Source organism: Lethenteron reissneri, chromosome 46 (assembly GCF_015708825.2).
Source record: "Lethenteron reissneri isolate LAM-NWPU_2019-01 chromosome 46, ASM1570882v1, whole genome shotgun sequence".
NCBI lineage: Eukaryota > Metazoa > Chordata > Hyperoartia > Petromyzontiformes > Petromyzontidae > Lethenteron > Lethenteron reissneri.
Window position 1 is genome coordinate 5,231 of NC_083824.1, and position 27,472 is coordinate 32,702.

At 52.9% G+C, this 27,472-nt stretch overlaps 1 protein-coding gene across 2 annotated transcripts in view; it reads right to left on the minus strand.

The window, feature by feature from the left end:
* Positions 1 to 4,227: 4,227 nt before the first annotated feature.
* LOC133354126 (solute carrier family 12 member 2-like) overlaps positions 4,228 to 27,472 on the minus strand; it is a 44,486-nt gene continuing 21,241 nt past the window's right edge. For both annotated transcript variants that reach the window (XM_061570719.1, XM_061570718.1), the window contains exon 3: positions 4,228 to 4,587. In XM_061570719.1, the coding sequence (XP_061426703.1) occupies positions 4,243 to 4,587 (345 nt within the window). In that variant the 3' untranslated portion in view covers positions 4,228 to 4,242. The remainder of the gene's footprint in view (positions 4,588 to 27,472) is intronic.

The following is a 27,472-nucleotide window of genomic DNA, read 5'->3' on the forward strand; positions in this document are numbered from 1 at the left end:
AGACAAGCCCAGCAACAGCACCACTACTACTCCAAAAGAAAAAAGATAAAAATGTTAGGAGGTCATTGACAGAGCACGATGAAGCTCGGCGTCTCTGCCCGTCTTGTTTTCGCGGGGGTTTATCAGCAGCAGCAGCAGCAAATTCTTCCAGTAAAGCTTTGATAACGGGCGTGAAGAGGATGAGCAGTTTCTGGGCAATTAGTGCTCCCCTCACCAACACGCACCGTGACCAGCAGTGGTGAAGAACGGACAAACAACACCCGTGACGGACACTGCGGTCGGGCGGTCTTCATCCAGCAGTGAATCAAGACAGGGGCTGTAAAAAAATCACCATCAGTGGGTTCATGTGACCCCAGTGCGAATTAACAAACTCCGTTCCCTGCTTCACTTACACGACCGACAGCTCCTACACCACGGCTCTGGATCTACCAGCAGGTCGCGTTGGGTGAAGGAGCAAGGGTTGGGGGTACGGCCGGGACGCCTTCTGGGTTTGACCAAATCGCCACGCACGTCACGCGGGAGGGCCCCGTCTGGAGGACCGACCCTCGCCGTCGAGGTGGAATACAGCAAATCGGCGGCTAAAAAGGCACGGAACGCGTCCGAGAGGACGCCGACCGGAGAGATGGCGTGAGGGAAATCGGCTCGTGGTCGGGCGCTAGGAGGATTCACTACGCCGCAGGATCGTGAGAAGCGGCGGCGGCGGTTGGCGAGGCCTTCATCCGGCAATGGAGTGATCTGAGCATAGCTGATGAAGACGATCATCCCCATCACAATGAGGCCCCTGCTTTGGAACACCCCAATGTCCTCTTGTCAGTTGAACGCCCCGGCCATTGTGCGACGGGATCATAGAAAATCCGTTATAAAATCCTCTACGCAAAAACAATTCCTCCGAGCGAGCGGCAATCCGAGCCGGGGGCCGCACGATTCGCCGCAAATGGCCCCCCCCCCTGATCCCCCCGCTGGAGCGTGGGCCCAGCCCCCCCGCCATCGGCGAGCCGGTTTCTATGCGTACGGCGGCGGCGATGTTATTTTGAAATCGAGGTACAGTGGATATCTCCCTCGAGTTTTAACCCCTACATGCATGAACCACCCTTCGCTCCAGTTAATTGGCAACACCTGCAGAGCATAAATGCAGCTGCTGCGGATTGCCGAGGCGAACCGTTCACCTGCCAGGCAGCCGCGTAGGTAGCGTGGCTGGCGATGGGCCCCAGGCTCAAGAAAATGTAATGGTGGGGGGAGGGGGTGGGGGCCCTCCATGCGATTGCCCCCCCTCTCCAGACCACCCCGCTGCCTCGCTGCCCCTGCGCTCCCCTCCGACCCCGCCGGGCTCCGGTGCGGTTGCGCCGCCTGCATACTCGGCAGCTGTATGTAGTTGGTAGAACTTCTTTTGCGCCGTACGAATCCGACCATGCTGAAATCGGAGGTACCGAGCCGCCACTCAAACGGTCACCAACCCGATTTAAAGCTTTCGTGACTGCAGGGATTCATCTTCTTGGTTCTTTCGGTAAAGTCACGTAGAAGGGAAGTAATAAAATAATAAAAATAAAACATATTAATTATGTAATAAAATAATAAAAATAAAACATAATAATTATGTTTTATTTTTATTATTTTATTGCTTCCCTTCTACGTGACTTTACCAAAAGAACCAAGAAGAGGTCACCAACCCTCCACCCCCCCTTGCTCGCCGCACGCCAGAGGAGACCGACGACGTCAACGGCGGACGCTTGGAGGAGTCGCCGTTCGTCTGCCCAAAGCGCAGCTCAAAAACGCACGGCGGCCTTCCGCACGACGCGGGAGCGGGATCCGCCGCCCGTCCCCGGCTCTCCTGTCGTCGAGGCAGCCGCCGCGGCATTGCGGGAAGACTCTTCGGATTTCCCGCAACGTTCAAAAGTCGCCGGTTTTTGATCGGGTTGAGTAAATCGCGCAAACCACTCAAGGACGATGCATTGACACGGAAGCGCTCCATTCTTCTGTTCTCGCGAGCTCTTCTGCTTCTTCCCGTGATGTGTCCCGATTTTTTTGTAGCAACGGCAGAATGTGGTATCAACTAAGATTTTACTACGACGCTTCTTGCGTTTTATTACATGGAATTGATTGGACTTGAACATGACTGATCAAGACCGGCCTGTTTTGAAGGTGGCCCGTGAACGACACTGCTGGAGAGTTGGAGGCAGTCTCGCTCTGCAGCAACAACACAGGGTAGAGTGACACTCACAACAATGAGCGGAGCACCAGGTGGCTAAAATTCAGAGGTGGCACAGTGGGGAGCACAGTTAGTGCATCAGCCAGTCATCTCAGTCGGTCAACCCACGGCACCTTGGTCTGTCCCGTGACCTCCTGCTGGCAGGCCATCGGCACTTCACGCGGCCTCAAAGTGCACCCAGCCTGGCACAAGCGCCGTGGTGACATCACCACCACTTAGCGGTGTACAGCGGTTGTCGTTGTGGTGCGCGCATCGCCAGTGTGTGCCCACTGCCAAAATCGCTTCGCGAGCAGTCGCCTAATCCGCTCTCGAGTGCAGCACTAATGTGCACTTGGCTCGCCAAAACCCCCGGAGAAGTTCACACGGAGCTATTATTTTTCTTCCGAAAACCAAACAGACCACCACATGCCGTGTTCCTCTACGGTGGGTCATCGTGCCAACCGAGTTGAGTTGGACCTCAGGTGCAACAACATTTGACGTTTTTACAAAACATGTGCTCGCGTCCCACCGCTGCTCATGGAGTCGTGCCCCTCCTGAAATCCTCCCATCCATTAATAAATGGACGCTAGTGGTTGGATGTTGCCCCATTGGTGGAATGATCTTCTTCTTTGTACGACTCGCGTAGATGGAGACCAGCTGCTTCAATTTTACAACGAGGTGGCTGGGACGAATAATTGCATCAGGATTGGCGTTCCACTGTGATGAGGCTTCCTCCTTTGCACATGTGAATCAGGCGCATTGAGTTTTTAAATATTCCATGGTATGCTCTGGGCTACCACAGTCACACACTGGAAAGTTTTTAATTGTCCATGTCACAGCCAGTAAGAGACATCTACCATGGTTTGTGTGGACGCGGTTAAGGGTTGGGTACGATGGTTGGCAGCACGCTGGACTTGCCAATCCTGAGGTCGCAAATTCCGGAGCATACGTATGTATATTGAACTTCTTTTGCACCGTATGTAGCTAAACGTGCTAATTGGAGGCGTGGGGAAAGGACAAACTCAACACAAAGTGGCCGTTGAAACAACGGAGAAAGTTTCTTAAAAACACCCCCACCGCCGTCTCTCTCCACCCCGCGGACACATTTATATTTATGCGATACAGCCCCAAAAAACCCTGTATTATGGTATGAATGGGTTCGAGCCACAGTTAGCAGATATGGAGGTCCGTCGTGTGTGGGGCACTTACACCTCTTCTGAGACGTCTGCCCAGCGTGCAGAAGTCGGCCAAAATTATTATCCTCCAGAAGGGGCTCCTCTAGAACTTCTCCTGATGGGGAGGGGGTCCTTCCACCAGCAGTGGCACGAGCAATTACAGAGCGTCGCCTTCGCCACCCGGCTAACGTGACGAGTTCACTCTGCGAGAGATTTCGTGCGCGGTTGTGCCGCACAAGAGTTAACGTGGAGTGGCCGTGCGGGCGGGATTTTGGTGGGGTTGGGGGTTAACACGTCGTGGCCATGATGGATAGCGCTTTCCAATTTGAGAGTGCCGGCAATCTGCTCGGGGTTTTCCAATTCTCCTAAGCCATGGCGAGGAGCCCAGAAGACACTGCCACTGCCGCCGAATGATCATGTAACTAAACTAAAGCATCAACTGTTTTTTATTTTACCAGGTAAGGCCCACTGAGCTACACAGCTCTTTTTTTGGAAGCGACCTGGCCACAAATGATAGCTCAACGTAGTGGCTTATTATCACGTGGTAATTTATCGCTGCCAAATATTCAAGACGGATGTGGGCGGGGGGGGGGGAAGGATGGTTCAGTATATGAGTGGGTAATTGGTTGACTGGGTGGGTGGATGGATGAGCAAGTGTACGGATGGTGGGTGTATTGCTTGAGTAGGTGGATGGGCGAGTTGACGGGTGGGTGGGTGGTTGATTGGGTGCATGAGTGGGTGGGTTGGGGGTGTGGTTGATCGCGAGAGTGGGGAAGAAGGTGGGCGGGTGATTAAGTGATGGATGGGTGGGTGAGGCTCGGAGAGTAGGTGAGTAACTAGGTGGGTCCGTGGGTGAGTACATGGATAGTTGAGGAGGGAAGTTTACCGAATAGGCAGTGAAGTGCGAGGGGCGAGCAGGTAGGCGAGCGAGCGAGTGAACGAGCGAGCTGGCGCATCGGGCGGCCAGTAGGTTGGATTTATCTGAGTGAGTGGGTTCAGGTTTGCCCTGGCATTGTCGAGAGCCCGGCGAGCCAGCGGCGTGCGTGTGTTTTGGTGGATCGTCAGCGTGCCGTGCGGAAGCCGCCGGTGACGCACCAGCACCCCCTTGATCCAGCCGAACTTGACGACGCCGCCCTGGTCGCCCGTCTGCAGCAGGGTGGCGCTCCCTGCGGAGGCGCCTTCTCCGTTCACCAGCCCGTCCATGTCTCCCATGCCGTCCCCTTGCTCCTGGCCAGGGTTGGGGCGAGACGGTGATTCCGCGTGAGTGGGGAGATGGTGCATAACAGCTCAAAACTGCCTCTCTCTCGTGGTAAAAACAATAATAATGCATGCAAATTATTCCCCGAACTAAATCGCATTCCTAAAATTAGCAAATATAAAAACACAATAATAATGCCCGCACAATTTACATCGGAAAAAAGCCTCTCTCGAGTCTCAAGCCTCTCCCAGGAGGGTGCTGGTACAGTGAGAGGGACAGTGAGAGTTTGGCTTCACGTGGGGGGGGGGGGGGGGGGAACCGTAGAACCCGCAGACAGTCTCCCAACGCAAACGAGGAGGCGCTCAGCAACTTTCATTCGACGCCCCCACGCCCAAGATTGCTGGGCGCAAGCACTGTGGGTCACCTGTACACTTACTCAGCTTCTGAGAATCTGACAATTCGGGTGACCTTAGGGGCCAGGGGGTCGGCAACCGATATGACAAGAGGCGGCATTTTATAACGCCACGGAGCAGTTCCTTAAAAGAGCCAGCATGCGGTTCCGGAGACGCAGGTTTGCCGGAAGTTTGTGGTCGTGCGAGCAAAGCAACGTTTCGCCGATTTCATTCCTCGCGAAACGTTCATTTGCCGACAAATGTCTCAACGACCATTTCCCATTTCGTTCCCCCACAAGACGTGGACACAAACAAAAAAAGCACTTGCGCGTCACAGCACGCTACTTTATGATCACGTTATCGATTTTTTTTCGGATGTGTTGTTACATTAGTGCAGTTCCGCTATTTTGAAATCGCATCCAAGACCGTTTAAATTCGGAGGGTAAATCGTCAGTGCAATCACGACATGGCTTTTTTGGCTTGGACTTAGCGCGTTGACTAATTTAGGACTGCGATCCAGATATAAATAATCTGTCCCCCTCTGTCTTGGAACGGGAACGTTCGTAAAATACCGCAGTGCCATCGGACGTAGCTCGGACTAACGGACTTCATCATCCACGCCGGGGTGGTGATGATGGAGAAAGCAATGTTGGCTGTGTGCGTCGAACCTCAGGTTTTTTTTTTATAAATCTACCAACACCTTAAAAAAAATGACATCCCGTATCTATCATCTGGAAAACTTTAACAAAACAACCTCTTCACCGTGAGGTCGCAGATATTTTGCGGAGCTGCCTTCGTTGAAAACGCACACCGCCCTGTTGCTGCCGGCTTCCCCTTGCGACGATAACGTGCCACATTTTGTATAGTGCCTTCGGATGAAGCTCCATTTAGAGCAGTGGTTTCTTAGCCTTTACTGCAGCTTGCACCCCCCTCCCACCTTCCCTTGGGTTCTCAGAAAGGGCATCTCGCACCCCCAGGTTAAGACCCACTGATTTAGAGAATCTTGCAGTTTGCATTCTACGACACGTAGCAACGGCGCCGATGCCCCCGTAGTCTAGAACTCCCTTCACCCCCCCTGCCAACCATGCTGTCTACTCCCTGCCCATGTTCATGTCCAGGCTTGAAGACCTTCCTCTTCTCTCCACTGCCGAGGACCGACCAACCGCCTCTCTCCACACCGAATGCCCCCAACAGTTGCTGCGGCCGTATTTACACGCCGCTAGAGAGAGAAACCCACACCAAGTATCGGTACGTTACTCTCCAAGGGATTTTCGCTGTTTGTTTCCACGCGACGCCGTAGTGGCCGCGGCGGTAGAATGAGGGCACGGGGTGGAGAGTAATTACCGCTCCTCACCGACGGCTTCCCAGTAAATATGGGAAATTGGGCCAACCTAGGGCCAATTGTGAGGCCAACATTGGACCAATGGTTCCGCCCACGTGTCAACGTTGGCCCGACGTCGGCACGGTTTCTGGGTTGGCCCTCCCCGCGGCTCGTCCCGCTCGCTGCCTCGCGGCTGCACCTCAGTGCTAAAATTCCGCAGAAAAAACTGGAAATGTAATAACGCAGGTCCTGTCCTTCCTGACCAGGAATAAACGTATGGAATGTCTCGCCCTCGCTAGGAAGCACACAGGCATGGCAGTCTGCAGCGAACAGCAGCACAAATGCCGTTCCTCGTGACCCAACGCAGTGTGGTCCCAGTAAACACGAAACGTTGGTCCAAAGGTCACAAGGTCATGCCACCGTTGGCCCAAAGGTCACTAGACCATGCCAACGTTGGCCCAAAGGTCAGAAGGACACGCCAACGTTGGCCTAACAGTTCCAAGACCATGCCAACATGACCCAACATTACATTGTCACCGAGTTTGTTCCGAGTTCAATCTTCTCCGTTGAATTACATATCACGCCATTGCGCGCCGCATGCGCCGTGACGACGACTAAATGCATTCCATATACTAATTTTAAGAAGCCCAGAACCGGTTCAGATAAATTTGCCACTGATGTTAGCCATGGGAGTTTGTAGTGCAGTGCTAATCACTAGACCACCAATCCACCCACTCATACATCACACACATACACACACTCACAAATCTATCCATCTTAAATTTGGAGTTGGCCAAATATCTTATTATAGGACAACAGAGCTTGGGCAATTGTTGCCACTGGCTACGGCCAACTTCCCTCCGAGGTTTCCCTCGCCTCCATGCAAAAACTCTGCAAAAATCCAAAGCGCTGTGCGATGTAATTAGCGTGAACTGCAGTGTGCGAAAATAAAACACCATTACGACTCGTAATTATTGGTTTGTGGGTAAGATCATGCAAGCAAAAAGTGTGTCGTACTTTATGACTAGCACAGGCAATTCATAAAGTTGTCACGTGATGATCGTGTCAATTTATTACTGCTTCAGAAGCACCACTGGGTGTGTTGTTGCTGGAGAGCAATCCGCACCACGTTTAACAACTGGGTACGATGTTTCGCTGGTCGTCGCAACCAGCATCAGCGGGCGGTTATGATTACGAGTGCCTGTGTGTTAAATAACAGACTCATTGCAAACAAATTGCTACACCCTACACCACACGGTACGTGTTTGTATGTATGTCGAACTTTTAAAATCGCACCATACCATTCGTAGCCAACCAATGCTAAATCGGAGGTGCGTTTAGCAATCATCAGGCTCGTGCGGTGCACAGCGGCTTCGTTCGCATTTCAACGGCGACACCTGGCGAGAAGGCGGAAACGACGCGCCAGGGCGGGACGACAGGGCAGCTGGCACGCAGAGAGTATCCGATAGCTGGGCCCGGCTCCGGTTATCAGTTCAGCTCATGACAGCAGCTACACAGAGACACGCTTAGCAACGACGACAACAACGACACCAAAGGGGGGTACCCGAGCGCACGCTGCTCACGACGCAGCAGCAGTGACGTCACCCAAACTCGGGTCGACGCGCCCAAATCCCACAACGCCGATGCTCCGTGTTTTCCGAGGACGTGCGACCGCTTAACTCGCCAGGTTAGGGTGGCGAATATTTGCGATCGTGAATAGGAGCGGAATAACCTTTCGCGTCCGCCACACCTCGCGCGGCGGTTCGATTTAGCCCCCGTGTGTTTCTGCTCTGAGAATCGCTGACTATTTTCAACCGCCTTGCTTTTGTATTCTCTTCACGTCGTACAGTCGCCCAGGAGAGCCTCACTGATGCGACCGCTTCTCGGGAATGTCCGGCCAGGTGTTGGCGGTAGTGGGCGAGGAATTCTGTGCACAATCCCGAAAGAGTAACCTGCAGCGTAATTTTTCTATGAGGAAGGCCTTCCTATGCATGCGATGTTGGTAATGGGTGGTTGTTTGACCATACTTCACCGCACCGGTCAAACGTGGGGCTGGTATACGATGGGGGGGTTAAGTTCTAGGGGCCAGTGCAAACATCGCTCGCCACGCACGTTAGACGTGGCCCGGTATCCAACTCAGGTCGCCGTTCTCACCGCGCGGCACGCCCATCACTAGGTCACCACTGCACCCTCAGCATGAGCAGAGCGTACACCTCGTGGTTGTGCGTTATTTGCTTATAAACGTTAATTATTACGTAGACGGCTCGCCACAAGCATCGCGAGCTGCCCTGCTAGTGAGGCGGTGCCAGGTGGCTCGGAGTTCCGAGTGCGGAGCCGGCGCCGCTGCGATGCCAGGTTTCAATCCAGGTTCCAGCTGCTGCCCGTGATGACACCAGGTTTCTCAAGAGCCAACGGTCACGAATGACCGCACACGGAAAAAAAATAGAACGAATCAAAAATCTCATTTTATTCTGCACTTACATTTTGCCAAATAAAATTTTCAGTTCTGATAATTAAAATTCTTTGTTAGAATGCCACCTCCCCCCACCGCACTGCCCTCATACTGCGTGGACCTGAGGTCACTTTGAAGGAAGGGAACTCGGGAAGTAGCTCTGCGTTATCCTCTTCCGTGGGCCGTTCTCTAAAATAAAAAGGACGGTGGGGGGGGGGGGGGGTCACTCTCAGCGTGTGAAAGTTCCCAATTAATTCTTAATGCTCGTGCCGCGGCAGGGGGGAGGGGAAAACCCGTGGAAAAATAGGGAACCGAAACTAACGGACAAATCGCGAGTCGTCGTGACGCCCACCCCTGGCGAAAGGAAACAGCAGCGACGGGAACCTGAGAAGGGAGGCACCACTGCCCCACCGGCACGTGGCTTTGTGCGGCGATGAACACGAGCCCTATCCGTTGCGTGCAACGCAAACACGGTCAGCGACAGCGTGCACACGTCTCAATAAACATTTACAGTAGCGCCGCCGCAGACACACGCCCTGGCGAGTAGAAACCGTTGCTGCAGCAGTGGCTGCGGCAGCTGCAGCCACTGCCGCTGCCACCGCCACTGCCGTTGTTGTTATCTGCCAGTGGCGCCAGGTTGGCCGGGTGCTCCGAGGGCCTTCACTCGCTCTCGAACTCATCCACGCGGACCCGGTCTGGGCGGCGTTAAAAAAGGTCACCGTCATCATCGTTGATAACATCACTCGTCGTCACCGTCATCATCATTGTCGTCATCATCACTGTCACCGTCAGTCATAGTCATCGCCGTGACTCATCATCAATGTTATCATCATCGTCATTATCACTGCCATTATCTACACTGCCACCAGGGACTACAATGGCGCAGTTATAACAAATTAGACAACAACCTCGGGTCAATAAAAAAAATCACCCTAAAGGTCCAGACGGGGCATCAGTGTGTCGGTAATCATCTGGAGTTTTAGAGAATTTGCCTCGTCGACCGGATGAGTCGACGGTTTGAGGCACGCACGAATATGAACACACCATCGCCATAATCCCAGCGAGGGTGCGAGAGTCGGTTTTGTTCGATCGCGACCCCCCCCCCCCCCCCGACTCTGCCCGTATTTCGTGAGAGCAATTCTCCACGGGCCAGGAAGGTGGGGACAGGACATCTCTACTATCTGCAACACAGTCCTAAAAATCATTTGACGCACTGTGCCCCGGTACCTCAAACCGCTTCGGAATTACACTAACGCACGCATCAGACGCCTAGAAATCGCACATTGCTAAAGGAATGGGTTGGTGCTGTTACAGCGCCAGAATTAGGTAGCTTTGCCCCTGGGACACAGACCCATTAGCCCCCCTCCTCTTACCACACACAAACAAAAACAGCCGCCACCAAGCAGTGGCGGCGACGTCACGACAGCACTCGTGCCAGGAAAGTTACGCTTCGGGGGTTGTGGGGGTTGTGCGCTCGCCATCGCACGTGGGACACCGGCGAGGGGCTCCTCGCCGCCGGCACGGAGGTCGCGACCCCCGGCACTTCAATAGGGGGACGGCACGGGACCTACAGTGGAGGATAAGATCTGCCAAAAAATATCGGCCGCGCACACTTCCCAGTGGCTCTGCCGCTGCCGGCTCTGCTGCTGCCACACGGCGTTATGTAAACACGACAAGCTGGTTAGACAACGCGAAAGCCACCCCTCGCTTTTATCGATGACGGTGAGCTTTTTGCGGAGCCTTTGGAGAAAGCCGTCGGCTCAGCGTTTTTTTTTTCTACCCCCGCCAACCCCTATAGTTTAATTCCAGTTGCGCAATTGTCGTCGCGTCACGGCATAAATACATACCTCAGTGGGCTTTTGACTCATAGGATGGCAATGTTAATTTGCTCATTAATTTATCAGTCCGCTTGTCCTGGTGAGGGTTGCGGCGGCAGCGTGTTGAGTAGGGGCGGTCGAGACCTCCCTTTCCCTGGCGACAGACTCTAGCACTCCACTACTATACACTACTACACTACTATACACTACACTACCTTACGCCATACACTACTATACACAGTACACTACTATACACAGACTCTAGCTCGTCCTGTGCATTCTCAGGCATTCCCAGGCCAGCCGAACAACAAAGTCCCGCCAGCGTGTCCTGGGCAGGCCAAGGGGTCTTCTCCCAGTGGGACGTTGCTGCTGCCCGGTAGAGTTCCAGGGGGAGTCTTCCGGGGGGGGGGCATCCTTACCAGGTGCTCGAACCACCTCAACTGGCTCCACTTGATCCGGAGGAGCAGCGGCTCGAATCTGAGGCTCTCCCGGATTACCGAGCTCCTCACCCGATCACAGAGAGTGGTGAGCCCGGCAACCCTGCGGAGAAACCTCATTTCGGCCCCTTGTACCCGCAATCTCATCCTTTCGGTCATTACCCAAAGCTCATGACCATAGGTGAGGGTAGGAACGTAGATTGAGCTGTAGACCGCGAGCTTTGTTCGAGAACTCAGCTTCCGCTTCACTACCACGGAGTGGTACAGCGCCCGCAACACCGCGGACGCCGCACCGATCCGCCGGTCAATCTCCGGCTCCCACTTACTATCACTCGCGAAAGAGACCCCGATGTGTTTAAACTCCTCCACTAAGGGCAGCTGTTCCCTCCTCACCTGGAGAGAACAATCCACCATCTCCCAGGAGTGAACCATGACCTCAGATTTGGAGGTACCGATCCTCATCCCAGCCGCCTCACACGCGGCATCAAACCGCTCGAGTGCCCGCTGGAGACCACAGACTGACGAGGCAAAGAGGACAACGTCGTCTGCTAAAAGCAGCGACGCCACGTCCATGCCCCCGTACCGGATACTCTCCGTACCTCGGCTGCGCCTTGATATCCCGTGTCCAAGAAAATCACAAACAAGAGTCGAGACAAGACACCCCCCTACCCCCCTTGGCGGAGTCCAACAACCACAGCGAACGACTTGGATTTAACACCAAGAATACGGACACAGCTCTCACTCCGGGAATAGAGGGACCGGATAGCGCACAAAAGCGGCACCGGTACATCATACTCCCGCAGCACCTCCCACAAGACATTGTGGGGAACACGCTCATATCCTTTCTCCAAGTCTACAAAGCAGACTGGAAAATCACTCCCATGACTCCTCAAAATATCTGTGAAATGGAAAAGTGCCGGCCCATTGTTCCACGACTATGACGGAATCCGCATTGTTCCTCCTGAATTTGAGGCTTGATCACCGGGCGGAGCTCCCTCTGAAACACTCTGGCACAGGCTTTACCTGGGACGATGAGGAGTGCGATTCCTCTGTAGTTGGAGCACATCCTCTGGACCCCTTTTATAAAAATGGGAACCACGACCCCAATTCGCCAATCCAGAGGTACTGTACCCGCCATCCATGCAACATTGAAGACTCTTCCACTGGTCAAGCGATTTTAAAAACCTCTGGGCGAAGCTCGTCCACTCCAGCAGCTTTGCCGCTACCAAGGCTGGGGATGGTTTCGTTTTATTTTGTATGTGTTTGGGCGATTTGTTTACCTTTGTTGTACTTTACACTACTTTAATGTGTTTGTACTGTTTGTTGTTGTAACGTTCTAACCCGCCCCGACTGGACATCTTTATAGCTCATCGGATTCCTCCAGTATAAATATTCGGATTCTGATTTCCTGCAGGGCGCTGCATCTCCAGTTGTTAAGGACGGTTGTCTCCAGAAGGAAATACGCCCGAACCTAATTCAGCGTTTCATTACCCGCGACCATTTTTATAAATGCACAAACACACCTCCGAGTACGATTTTCCACGGGCCCCTGCTGAAGATAAATCATTGTAGTATGGCTGCCAATTCTGGGGAGCTGGAAAATATCTACATTTAGGGAAAAATATATATATCCGCATTTAGTAAAAAAAAAACAATTAAACCATTCTTAGCAATATTATTGCGCGATCATTGGTTTGAAAGGGCAATGTCCACCAACTCGATACACTCAATGCCCGGCTGAGAGCCAGATTCAAACCCAGGGTATCTCAGCAGCAGCAGCATCACAGCGCTCTGACCTCAGAGCCACCCACCCCGGGCCTCCTCTCCCCAGCCTTTAATTAAAATGATTAAACCATCGCATGTGGACTGTGGCTAATGAAAGAAAATTCCCCGAAAAAAAGTTAATTTGCATGTTTTTGTCATCATAAACAAAATTCGACAATTTGCACACTAATCCACCACCATACGCTTCGACTTCCGACCACAGCCCACAAAAAGCCTGTGCAACCAGAGTTGGCAAAGCCCTCGGGCTTGAGCCGTTTACGTTGCCCGCTTCGGTGCATCTCTTCCCCTGTGCGTTCACACCAAAGCGCTCTGCTCAGGAACCCCCTAACTGGGCAACGCAATGTTACTAAACCGCGCCACTTACGGGCGGCCAAACACCCCGCAGGAGTTAAGGCCGGTGCTGGTTAACGCAACGTCCACGCAGGCGTTCGGCGGCCTTGCCGTCCAACTCTCCCAACCCCCACGTCCGGTGCGTTGGAGCCGCGCCGTGGGGGTTGTTTCGGCGCGACGTCCGACGTTTCACATCGCGCGCCGCCTCCGCGAAGGATCCGTCACATTTCCGTGCTCGACCGGAACGATCGCGCGGATCTTCCCACGCGGGACAGCAGGCGACGCGGACAGAGGGCGGGGAGCACTCGGATTGCGTCCAACGTCACCTCCCCCCCGCCCCCCACCCCTGTTCCAGAGCAAATATCTCGAGCATTTCTTTAATCGTTAAATGTTTGTTTTCCTACGAGCAAACATTTCCACTGGCGCGCCAACAATGAATAAGAACACTGGCGGCCTGGAAGGAACGAGCGGCGGGGAAGGGCAGCCAACGAGTCGCGTCGACCAAGCCGGGGGCACGCCAAGCTCTCCGACGCGTTCTCCACCGCATCCGACGTTTCATTCCGCGCGCCGGGGAGATTCCCGTTCCCGAATTCTGGTCTTGGAAAAAGCACCTCGCGGAGCGACGCGGTGGACACGGCCGAGAGCGCGTCGCTTGGTGTCCAACACGTTTTGCTCCGCGTGCCGAGGTGGCATCTTCCAAGATCAGAATTCGGGAGCGGGAATCTCCCCGGCGCGCGAACGGCGCCGTGTTGGACGCCGTGCCAGACGACGCACGGCGCGATGGGCAGAACACCGACTCCGTGTACCGAGCGAGTCTGCGTGAACTCTTATCTGCCTACCCACCCCCACCCAGACTCCACCACGGCGGCGAGATGTTAACTTCCTCGCCTGGTATACAGGAGGTCGTGGGTTCGAAGACGACACCGACGCCTGCTGCTGTATATTTGGAGTTAGCGTGTTCTCTCCATAGTCGTGTGGATCTTTCTACGGGTCCTCCGGCTTTTCCCTCCACATGTAGAATGAACATGTGTTTAGAGTATTTGGCTGCTGTACATTTCCACATGACAAGCCACTTCGTTGAGCTGTCGTTTGTGGCCAGGTCGCTTCTAAAAAAAGAGCCACGTCGCTCTTTGGGCCTCGACTACTAAAATAAAAATAGATTGGTTCGTTACTTCCCCCATGCCACCCCCAACCAAAGTGACAAATCAAACGCCTCCCACTCCAAAATCACCACTTCCTCCCCCCCCCTCCTCCTTTTAAATGGAAACTTTGGCGAGTGCAATGTAACGACGAGGCCCTTGGGGGAGTCGATCACCGCAGCTGGCATCTGCCTGGCTCGTGCGGGCGGAGGGCAGAGCACGGGGGGGGGCACGGGGGGGGGGCACGGGGGGTTGGGGACTCGTTCAATCTGGGACTGAGGACAGAACCGCGGAGGGATCGCGCGACGCCGTGGGGCCCGCGTGGCACCGACCGCGTCCGCTCGCGGAGCGGCCATCCGTTGAACCGCGACCACCGCGCCGCACAAAACTCCACCGTGGGTGGCACGAGTTGCGTGCCACGAACCACGCGTCCGCCGCGCGTCCGCCGCGCGTCCGCCGCGCGTGCCGGCGCGTGCGTGCCGCGGTTTGGGCCAAGCGGATCGTTTTGCGCGTGCCTCTCGCGCGCTCGTTGGCCGCTCGATGCTCTCCTGGTGACTAATCAGTAGCCACTGGCGTGGACAGCCAGGAGGGCAATACTGGATGTGGTGAGGCCAGATGTGGAAATGTATTGCTGGGGTTACACAGCTGGACAGACCCGGGGCTGAAATTGAGCACTGGCCACTGTACATTGCCGCATTATCCAGGCTGTCCCATCAAAAAGGCACCCTGGAAATGCAATGCATTGTAATACAGTTAATTGACAAATACATTTGTCCGAGCCAACTAGGGTCCCAGGAGCTGTGTTTCATATGAATTCATGTTCAGGCAGTATTTCAGATTTCCTCTGCAATGCGGTCTTTTTAGCTCCGATATATATTTCGTTGTCTTCTCTGCACTCGATTGCTTATTGTAATATTGGCGACCCGGGTGACTTGCGTTAACCTCTCTAACGCGCCGCACCTCAAAAGTCTACGGGTCTGTAAGCCGCTGCAGTACAACTGGAGTTCTTATAGCACCGGCATAGAAGGCAGTACACACAGACAGCCGGCGTAGTCGAACTAAACCCTGTTTATTTTACCGGGATGAGGCCCACTGAGTGACATAGCGCATTTTCAGAAGCGACCTGGCCACCAACGAGGTGGATTATCACGTGGAGATTTATAGCAGCGGCCAAATTATTTGACAGCGGCAAGTCGGTCATGAGCTGAGGAAAATAAGTCGACAGCACAGATGGCTGCATGAAGGGACAGGAGTTGCAGGCGATGAGAGCAGAAAGAGCGATATTCCACTGAGCGGAGGTTGACCGGCGGCTTCGACAGAAATCCTGAGGCAGAGTGCGTGGAGAAGAGTAGAGTGAAATGAGAGGGGAGAGGCAGGAGAGTGCATGGAGGAAAGTAGAGTGAGATGAGAGGGGAGAGGTAGGAGAGTACATGGAGGGGAATAGAGTGAGATGAGAGGGGAGAGGCAGGAGAGTGCGTGGAGGGGAGTAGAGAGAGATTAGAGGGGAGAGGCAGGAGAGTGCGTGGAGAAGAGTAGAGTGAAATGAGAGGGGAGAGGCAGGAGAGTGCATGGAGGAAAGTAGAGTGAGATGAGAGGGGAGAGGTAGGAGAGTACATGGAGGGGAGTAGTGTGAGATTAGAGGGAAGAGGCAGGAGAGTGCGTGGAGGGGAGTAGAGTGAGATTAGAGGGGAGAGGCAGGAGAGTGTGTGGAGGGGAGTAGAGTGAGATGCGAGGGTAGAGGTAGGAGAGTGCTTTGAGGGGAGTGGAGCGAGATGAGAGTGGAGAGGTCGGGGAATTTATGGAGGGGAGTAGAGTGAGATGAGATGGGAGAGGTAGGAGAGTGCATGGAGGGGAGTAGTGAGATGAGAGGGGAGAGGTAGGAGAGTGCGTGGAGGGGAGTAGAGTGAGATGAGAGGGGGGAGGTAGGAGAGTGCGTGGGAGGCGAGTAAAGTCAGATGAGAGGGGTGATATAAGAGTGTTTGGAGGTGAGATGAGATTAACAAAGAGGCTAGATGTGTTTTTTGTCAATCACGAAACGATGAAAAACAACAACATAATTAAATTGTCACTCAACTGTTTAAAACGCGTTCCGGAGTTTAAGACGCATTGCATAACCCCCACAGCCAAACACTTGCAGAGTACGATGAACAATTGAATGTTCGTATGATCATAAATAGCCAAGTATACATTGCGGCGACTCGAATCTCACAAAGACAACCTGTCAAACTGAAGGTGTCGGCGGAGTTAGTCCAAACTTGGGCCAACTTGCTCATCGCAATTAAGCAGTGGAAATTCCACATTCCAATGGCAGGATCGTTACGTCTACAAGACGAAAACCGCCACAGTTCTCCGAAGCGGAGGATACATCGGTGGAAAATGGTGGTGGTTTGCACACTGCGCTATGAGCCCGGCAAAACCCGAGTTCGATTCCCAGCCACGGCCAACATCAGGTGGAGAGCGATAACCCCAAACGGTCCTGGATGCCGCTACCTTCCTCGACCTTCCCCGCCCCTCTCTTCACTAACCCACACTGACCAGCGGTGGTGAAGTATGGTCAAACAACTTCCATGATCGACGCAGAGTGAGCAGGCCTTCATCCAGCCGTGGATTGTTCCTATTTTATTTCATTTACAATGCCTATACAGTAGTTTATGTACGCGTGTGTAGGCATCAACTTGAATGAGCTTGTGAATAATTTCTGTGCTACTGTTCCAATCGATTTCGATGTTGGTAATAGGAGGCTAGGACCAAGCTGGCAATCAAAAATTGTTCACGATAGCTCCAGTACGCACAATTAAGTATTGGCACAAACACGCGCACGCAAGCAGAGTATGTGCGTGTCTTGGGGAGCGGTAGTGGAAGAGGCTGGCGCTGCACTGTGCTATTAACCTGGCGACCAATATCAGATCAAGTATTTGAACCTCTCCTTAGGACTCCACTAGATGCTTGAAATAAGTACCTGATGCAGTGTGGGCCACCCAACCCCCCTCGTGTGTGCACCGGCCTTCATTCGGCGCTCGCAAACAGCACTTGCCCCAAAAGTCTGTTAAAGGCTGTACCGTACAGGGGATCTTTGTCTTTTTGTCTGTGTGTGTGTGTGTGCACGGAGGTGGAATGGTGGTGGTTATCCCGAGAAATGGGACAATTAGTCACAAGCAAAGCGGGCAAAAATGTAAAAACAAATTTATTTTGTGGTCAATAATTCGGGCCCCTTTAAAAATTTACCACCCCAACATTATGCCTCCGGAAGGCGAGAAACCCCGCTAAGGAGGGCTGTCCCTCTGAAAAATGCCCTTCAAGCGGCAGTTGATCATTTGGCCAGGTGCAGGATTGATCGCCCAGGCCGGAGTGGATCGAATTGGCCAATGAAATGTGCATCTCACAGGGGCGGACCAACAGAGCAATCCAAATCGACTGATATCCTAATTGATTTGAATTGCCCCCAAAAAAATATTAAACTTACTACAAATAAGCCACTTGTAGGTTTTAGCTTGGTAATTTTTCATGATATCATAGGACCTCCCTTGCCAGTATAAAATTATAAGAATAGGTTTTAGTCTTGGTCTAACACTGTTTGAGACTAGGCTCTAAAGAAAATAAAGACAATGCATATACTACCACAGCATGTTTTTGTTTGCATGTTCACCACAAGTATATGTGGTTAATGCAGACAGGATTCCTTGCAAAAGGTTTCAGTTTGGTGTTTTAACATCTTAACACCTGATGAGACCTCCTTAACCAGTAGCAATACTCTGATAGTGCGCTGTTTTTGAGTTGTACGCCTTTTTGCATTATCTGGTCCAACACCAATGGAGACTAGGCTCTAAGAAAAGCTGTCTCGGGTGTGGACCAATCAACTTCAAGAACAGTGCATACATTATCATCATCAGAGTTGTTTCTTTTTGTTTGCATTTTAACTGCTTGTGTTGTGGTTATTGCCAACATGACCCCTTGTATAAAGGTGTCAGTTTTTGTACCAGATGAAAGGGTAAAACCCTATTACTATATCTTAACACCTGTTTTACTGCCAAAGGGTAAAACCTATTCTTATACATTTTATTGACATTTATATAAATTTAATTATAATTTATATACATTAAAAACGTAGATATTTTAAGCACACGTGTGTCACGTGGGGGCACAGTTCCACCGCCCCCACCCGTGTCACAGCTGCCACTGGTCACCCGGCGTCTCGTTTGGCGCGAGCGGCGTGGCCGTGTGCCCGGCCGCGTTCCGCTCACCGGGACGCTGCTCTACCGACGGTGGTGGCCCAGGGATGAGCCGTGGGAAAAAAATAAAACGGAGCACGTGGTACGACTTTAAACTACTCGGCAGATAAAGATTCGTTTATACAACCTGGTAAAAAAAATCTCGATAGTAAATCAAATAAACTTTTTTTTTTATATTTACCAGTTAAGGCCTACTGAACAATATATATAGCTCTCTTTCAGAAGCGACCTGGCCGCAAATACAAGCTCAGAGAAGTTGGTTATCATGTGGAAATGTATAGCAGCCAAATACTCCAAGCGCACATTTCTAAGTGTGAAGGGAAAAACCGGAGGACCCGGAGAAAAAACCCCACGACAACGGGGAGAGAAAGACATGCAAACTCCAAATATACAGCAGCAGGCGTCAGGGTCGGGATTAAACCCACGACCTCCTGCATACCAGGCGAGGCAGTTAATATCTCGCCATAAAATCTACGCGACCAAACCAATACGGCACACTTCGAACTATCTCCGGCGGCGAGTTCCAGCGAAACAAACGGGCTGCTAGAGGGGTGCAGACGAGAGCACCGCCTGTCCCCAGAAGCGAACGATTCGTGGACCGTGTCGTCAGAACGAATCTTCCGTCCCGCCATCCCTTTGGGTCTCTGGGTAGCGCGCGTGCGTGCGAGTGTGCCCTGCCAAACGGCGAAGGACCGTGCAATCTGAACCCGGCCAACAGAGTTCGATTCGCGGCCACGGTTAACGTCACTCGCGAGCTAAAGCTCAACCGATCCCGGTCTCTTCCTCCTCCCCCCACCGCTCCTCTTCACCAACCCGCACTGACCAGCGTGGTGAAGCAAGGCGATAGGTCCGGACGGTCAATAAGCTTATACGTTCAAACATTTCATATTTACGTGGAGCCAAAGAATCGTCAATGTATTTATCTCCTGTATTTCACAACATTCACCAGGTCTGTGTGTCCATGTGGCCAGGGAAAGATTCAACATCGGATGCAAGCCGCACGATTCTAGCGGACCCAACTCGGTCAACGTCTCCAATTCTTTAAAATTGATTATCACACCTCGCGATGCACGCGCGTACGATTCGCTCGTTTACAAAGTTTAACCGAAACGATCTGCGAACGTTACATTTCGGGTTGATGGCAGGAACACAACAGTACCAACGAGACGTCGACAAAGCAAGGACGCACAAGCGACAACAGAAACAAATTGGTTTTCGACTCAAAATGGCTTTCCCCCCCGAATCAGGACAAATCACGGAATCACTGCGGGGAGGCCAATCACGCCACGCCTGCACACTCCGACCGCTCCGCCCGCCCTCCCGTAACCTTGCCGCACGTGTCAATGTTTTCCCCCCGCGGTGAAGTTTCAGGGGGGAGAAGATAAATGGAGGGGGGGGGGGGGGCGGCAGACGACATAATCGTGCCCGATCCTGACGCGGAGCGGCACACGCACCCCCAGGGAGGAGCGCACAATTGGCTTTTGTGTTGGCGCTGCTTTGGGGGGGGGGGGGGGCGGCTTGCATGCCGAGAGGGTGGTGGGTGGTAGGGAGCGGTGGGTGCAGCGGTTAGCGCACCGCGCATACCCAGGTTAGATACCCCCCCCGCCCCCCCCCCCGGATCGTGGCTAGCATTGGTGGCGGGTGGCATCTAAACCAGTCTCACGCCGACTCGGCCTCCTCTAAACAAGTAGACCGGCAACTGGGGAGGGACAAAGGCGGCCAACCACCAGGCGTTGGTGGTGGCCACACCAACCCCTCGGTGTGCGCCGTGCCGGGCTTCACGTGCGCTCGCCACAAGTCCGTGTAAGCGACACACGTGAGGCAGGGGGAGGGGGTGTTTGTATTTGTGTTGATGGGGTTCGGGGTGAACGTGTGGGGGACGTTGACGACCTCTTAATTAACCGCTTTCCCAGGCCCCCCCCCCGCCCCCCCCCCCCCCCGGGCGTCGCGTTACAGGGACTTAAATTGGCACCATTAGGTTCAGTGCACGGCGAGGCACACGCGGGCTAATTTGTGTGACGCCAGGCACGCAAAAGTACGGCGCGGTTATTTACAGCGCCAATTGCCATCGTGACAACGACAACCTGGTCTACATGTTTGACTGCGCGCGTCGCAAGACGCTCTTGCCGTCGTTTGGAAACGCGACCCAAGGTTCGGGTCGAGACGCCCCGATGCGCTCTGCGCGTGGCCAGCACACGCACCACCCCACCACACGCACCAATCCCACCACACGCACCACCCCGCCACACGCACCACCCCGCCACACGCACCACCCCGCGCCCTCCTCGCCCAATCCGCTGCTGGACGAGGACCTCCGCACGCCGCGTGGAACGTCGCCGAGGGTTATTTGATCGTACTTCACCGCACTAGTCACTGCAGGCAAGGGGCGGGGGCGTGGAAGAGAGCAGAGTCGTGGGAGCGTAGAAGTACAGAACGACAATGGATTTTTTTTTTTACACTGGCCACAATGTAGCACCCCGCAATGTAACACTGAAATGTTATCGTGGTTATTATGATTAAATGGGAGCCATCACTCCAGCACAGATTCATCCGCAGTTATTGGATTCACATGGGCGCTGCTTCATGGACACAGCTGCACGTTGCGCAGAGAAACATGAACACAAGACCCCAGTCGACGCTTTGCCATCCGTGTAAATTTCCTTGCGGTTACGCAGCGGCGAGCGCACTGCGAACCCCCCTGACCCTCGCCTTCCCTTTCAGCAACCCACACAGATCAGCGCGGTGAAGTATGATCAAACAAACCCGCGCGGCCACCCGCAAAGCGCGGCGGAGGCCTTCATCCAGCAGTGGATTGGCCGGGATTAGCGGTGCGGACGCCACTTCACGAAGCGGTACAGAAACCGACAGCAACACCGACTGACCGTGCAGGAATTCGCCCAAGAGGCTTTATCTTAGTCACAAAATACACGCGCACGTTGACATGCATTCCTTGAGTCGATACAATCAAAACAGAAAAGCCCTACTACCGACTCGTGTCTCGCAATCGTTCTGTGACCGTTCCTTTCAGTACAGCGCATGGTGCTGCCCCCCCACCCCTGCCCCTCACCCCCATACCCAGTCTTTGTTTTGTTCCGTGTTTGGGGTCGGCAATGAGAGCATGGGTCCAGTGCCCAGACCGTGGCTCTCTCTCCCGCTCTCTCGGAGGTCACGATCCAGCACCGGAGTTTACGACGGGCTCCGAGATCGTAGCTCCAACGCCAAGGTCACGGCGAGGACCAAGGTCACGGCGAGGACCAAGGTCACGGATGAGCACAGTGGTCATAGACAGTGTCGAGGTCACGATCATCGGCATTAAGGTGGTCGTGGCTCTCATGCAGAGGTCACGGCTGCGGCAAACGAGTTCACGGTGCCACACCGACCCAGGGTTGCAAGCATTCGCCGCCGTCATTCCCATTACGAGGCGAAGGTCTACCCTTGTGTAACGACCAGCACCTCAGGAGCTGCTCGGCTGCGCAGAGTTCACGGGGGTGCTGTGCGCGCCAACGAGCCGGCGCTAAAGCGACCCCACCAACGGCAAACGAACACGGCGCCTCGGGCACGGCCACGCTAATGAGTCGGAACAACGAGCGCGGCCGTATTTACCGGCAACACGACGCACACACGGAGCACAATGATTTACCCACCCCCAACTCTCTAATTCTGCCGGTGGCTAAACCGCCATTCACAGCCATGGCGGAGAAGAAGGCGCCGACATTTCTCATTGGTAAAAAATAATAAACGAACGGCGATTAATTGGCGCAAGTGTGGCGGAGGAGACTAAATATTGCCGAGAGCTTCTGTTAAAAATACCACACCCACGGGCCCCCCAGAGACGACGCCACTGCCGGCTTCCAATTTCAGTCGATCAAAGCGTTGGAAGAGACCGCACTGTCATGCGTCGTACATCATGAGCCATGGTCTATCCACTGCTGCCGCACCCCCGATTAGCACGGTTGGCTAACGTATGGTGCGAAAGAAGTTCAACCAACGTACACCGAGGCCTCCCTCTGCCGTCGTCATCGTCTCTCAGTCCTGTAATGTCACAATCCATCTCAGTCCTGCTAATGTTTCATCTCCGCGTAGTTCGTCCTCTCGGACCCTTCCTTGGCTCTCTGATTCCCTCCAATTCCGAGGACGCATCTTCTCCACGCTTCACGGCCACACAAACTCCCCACTCCGTTACCGGCACCGGCGTATAGAGAGAGAGAGAGAGAGAAAAAAAAAATGTGCGATCGGCCGAGGTTTTGGGCTATCGCAGTGAACAGTCGGGGGCAGCGAGACCGACGTGTAACCAACGGCTCTCTTCGTTTTTATTTCACGTTTCAAAGTGACGAGCCGCACCACGGGGGACCCTCTTGCACCGTTGCCAAGGCGGTCTCTACAATTTAAGCGGAAGATCGGGGTCCGATTAAATCGCATCGACGTCATCTCTCAGCTAAACATCTCGCAATCAGACGGCGGCAGGTACAGCACCATGCCCAGAACCGAGAAAGAAAGAGACGTTCGTCGCAGCTACGCAATGCGTTTCTCAATTCAATGAATTAGTAATCAGGCACTACAATGTCATGCTACAATTCACTATGCACTGCATTGCTTTCCTTCCTTCCTGGCATCCGTTCATCCTCATCTAAAATCGGCTCATTAATTGATAACGACCACACTTTACACGAACCGGCAAATGGCCTCGGATGGGGCTGTGTGGAGGTTGCAGCGGATCAAGCTATAATTTGGCTGGAACCTGGACTGTGTCACAGTGTCATCTCCCCGTACGTACGAGTGTTCTCTCGGAATATTCCGGGATTCCTTCTCACGCGTGCCAAATACTCATAGAAGGGGAAAAAATGGGAAACGGCCAAAACATCACAAAAAAAAAACAGGACCCTCCTGAAAAAGAGTCTTGACACGTCAGGAAGGCTTTTCCTGGGCAAAACAAAGCACATGAACGTCATATTCTTGGTTCTTTCGGTAAAGTCACGTAGAAGGGAAATAATCTAATAATAAAAAGATATTTGCTTTATATTATTATTTCCCTTCTACGTGACTTTACCGAAAGAACCAAGAATATGAATCCCTGCAGTCACGAAAGCTTTAAATCAAAATTTCACATGAACGTCATTAAACTTCCGCATAAACCCAGCCACCTCTTAATTGTCTCTTCAACACAAGCGAAGCCAGTTGGATGCAGTCTGAATTTCTATCCCCCCCGCCCAGCCCGTGTCGGTGCACCTGCCACTACCACCACTCCGACGCAGAATTTTTAAACGATAATTGGGGCCTTGCAGGGATTGACTTGGGCAAAGCGTTTTCTTGCAATCATCGCGCCGTTCACAGGGTTCTCGACCGAAAATGCAATGGTCTGGCAGGACACGAAAACACTTTGGATTGCTCGTAAACAAAAAATATGCAAAAATTCCTGGGCTAATGCATCACACGTGGAGCAACGCAGCTCGCTATTAAAACTGGGGTGTTAATTGGATCTTGGTGTGGGGTGACGGGGGGGCGGTGAGATCAGATTTATTTACTGGACATGGGTGGCTGTTGCCCGCTCTCCTCACGGGTCAATCCCACCCCGCTCATCAGTATAATCATTTAGATGTTTTGGCGATTCGGTCCGCTACCTTCCTTTCTCCGAAAACGGCAGATCTGTGACACGCGATGGGATGAGGTTTCTTCGTGCTCGCGACAACATCCCCAAATCTCCACACGACGCCACGCTTAATTAACATATTCGCTGTGCGCAACGGCTTTTAACTTGGCGGGGGGGGTGGGGGGGGACATCGGACATGAAGGCCGACTCGCACGTCAAGCCGATGGAGGGGGGGAGCGACAGTTCGAGTTACTCGGCGGAGTTACCCAACGTCCAAGAGAATCGCGCCTCTGTGCCACCGTGCCGGCCGCAATTCTCCCCGCTCGCTTTCGTTCCATTTACTTTGGCCAATGTGAGATCATAGAGGGGGGGGGAAGGGTATAAAAAAAAACTCTAGACGTTATTGAAATGCTCGTGTTAACCCCGCCGTGCACCGAGTGAAACGGTACAGGCTGTGAAGCGGAGCAGTGTCTGCAATTCAATCATTTACCCCGCTGCGGCCGATGCGATGTCGCTGCAGAGCGCTAAAATAAAAAAAATCGGCTCCTTTTGCTCCCAACTTGAATCCAGTCGCGCTGTCGGCGTCATGCCGCGCGACTAAAAATGTCCGTTCGGACGGATCTCTCCAAGAGCAGAAGAGCAGCGCATCGCCCCGCTTGAGAGAACCGCTCGCGAAAGGAGACATCAAAAAGAACTACTTCTGAGATCTTACTGAAGTAACCTCTTCCCCACAACACACTCGGGTAGGCTGCACTCTCCCACCCGGCCATCCTGTATGAAGCAATTTTTGTCGGTGCACAGTCGAGAACCAATGCTTTGAATTTTGTGAAACCAAGTGTAAAAACCAAAAGCGAACAAATCAGAGAGGTTTGTATTCCTCGTGCAAATTCATTGTCAACTGGGCTGAAACTGTGAAGCCAACTCCACTTGAGAACGCCGTTCCAGCACAAACGTGGCGGTGTGGACTCGAACACAGAATGTCAGCAGGTGGCAGCCAGCTCAGTCACCGACTTCGCTTCAACACTCAAGAGCCAGGCCAAGGCTCAAGAGCCAGGCCAAGGCTCAAGAGCCAGGCCAAGGCTCAAGAGCCAGGCCAAGGCTCCTTAAGGGATTCCAGTGTCAATAACCGAAGGCTGACAGGAGTAAACTACCTACAAAAAGCAGATTGGCCTTCCGAATACTACAGCAGCCTCCTGCTTCTGTCTTGTAACTTATTAAGCAGTCTTTCTGAAATACAATGATTGCAGAGTACAGTTGGCCCCTCTCATAAAACAAACATTAACGGCAAATGCCAAGCTCCATGAAAAGAAGTATTAAAAACATACGACACAATTTAATTCACAACAGAGGTTTCTGTTGGGTTTAGATTGTGTCAATATAAATGTGTTGCTAAACCCACCACCACCCGGACAGAGCCGATTAGAACGGTTTGTCACGTAAAAATAACATCCCAATTGGTTACTAGTTCTAAACGACGCATTAATATTTACGCAAACTAACCCACAAACCTCGACAGTGGACAACATTGTGCGCGAAAGCACTCCTACTTACACGATGAACTGACACTTCATAAACCGGTGGTGGGTTTTTTCACTCTCATGAATCGCGGGCGAACGATCTTCAGCGATGAGACGCGGCCTTCAAGCAGGCCCTCAACGGCCCTCCAACGGCGGCGGTGCTGCCCAGGAGGCCAACCTGGGGCCCATCGCCACGAGTGGCCCCCCATTGTGGGGGTCCCTCTTTATGTGAGGCCTTGATGGGGGGGGGGCAATGCAACCCCTTTCACTGCCCCCCTTCCTGCTCCGGGCAGCCCTCTCTCTGGCTGTAACAGGTTTTGTCTACCCCCCCCCCCACCATGACATAATACATTTCTACATTCCAACTTTATCATTATTACTCTCGACTTTGATCACAGTATACCGGAGAATTTGTGCTTCATCTTCTGAGAAGAAAATGTGTTCGGTGTGTCGTTGAAGAATCGTTACTTTGTCAACTTGGTTAAACATTCTCCAGTTTACCCAGAAGTCCACGGTGGTGGTGCAAATCTCTAACCACTGTAAAAAAAGTCAGGCAACCTCTCCCCCCTCTGCTCTATGCAATACATTGAATTATTCATGTGATAAGAACAAGGGGCATTGCCCGAAACGTCGCACTTCCGATTAACACGGTTGGCTACGTACGGTGCAAAACAAGTTCAAAACACGTCCTTTTAAGGCCACAGTGTTATTGACAAAACTGTTGAGTTGTTTTGATTGTTACTTGGTCCACCAACGCAAAAGCAGCATCACCAAATCATGTATTCAGTTCTGAATAAGGCCCAGTGCCAGAAACATCAGCCCCATATATACACACACACACACATACGCTTCCGTTATAATGCAGCATTAATAATTCACGTGTCGAGTGTTTCTGTTGCGCCGAGCGTATCACCGCCACAGGGCCATGCCGCGTTCGCTTGGCACGCTCACGACATCGCCTCCATCGTGGCCTACCGTGCAGCGCGCCAAGTCGAGCAGATCGCCCGCCGTTTCTCGGCGTCCAGTGGATTCTCATGGCCATGACAGTCAAAATGCTTCTGTGCCTCTTTAATTTGGGTTTCACCCCCCCCCCCCGCTCAGATTCTTGCCTTTCTGCCCGAGTGTTGTGGGGCTTTTTTGCCTCAACTTCTTGAGTTTCGCAGCCTCTTGGGTTGCCGCCTCAGCTGCTTGTTGTTTCTGCCTCGTTGTCTTCTTGGGCTTCTGGCCAAATGTATTTCAGTCGGGGTCTCACTTATATCTGAACCCTTTGTGGTTGACGTGAAAACGGTGCTGTGCACAAACGACCCCCATGACCAAAATCACCTCGCATGTGCCCTCGGAAACGGAGCAGGGTTGAAACCAAACCAAACTTTGTATTTTACGAGGTAAGGTCCACGAAGCTGTAGAGCTCTTGTTCAGAAGTGACCTGGCCACAAATAATACCCCCAATGGCTTATCACGTGGAAAGATATAGCCGCCAAATAATCTAAAATGCTCGTGTTTCTAAATGCAAGGGGAAAAAAACCGAGGACCCGGAGAAAAAATCCACGCGACCATGAGGAGAAAGACGCACGCAAACTGCAAATATACAGCAGGCGTCAGGGGTCGGGATCGAACCCATGATCCTCCTGTATACTGGGCGAGGTAGTTAACATCTCGCCACTGGTTGAGCCTGGATAGTGGTGTCCACCACACGTAAACACACGCGCTCCAGGCAGCTCCAGGGATACAGTGTGGTCAACCAAGGGGAGTGCTGCAGGACCCAACATCTGTACCGTACTATGCTCTCCAATGGACAGTATACACTGCCCCCCCCCACCTTCTCCAACCCATACTGACTAGCGCGGTGATGTAAGGGCAGGAAGCCCTTCTTATCTTATCTGAACGTAATTTTTATAGCACCTTAAC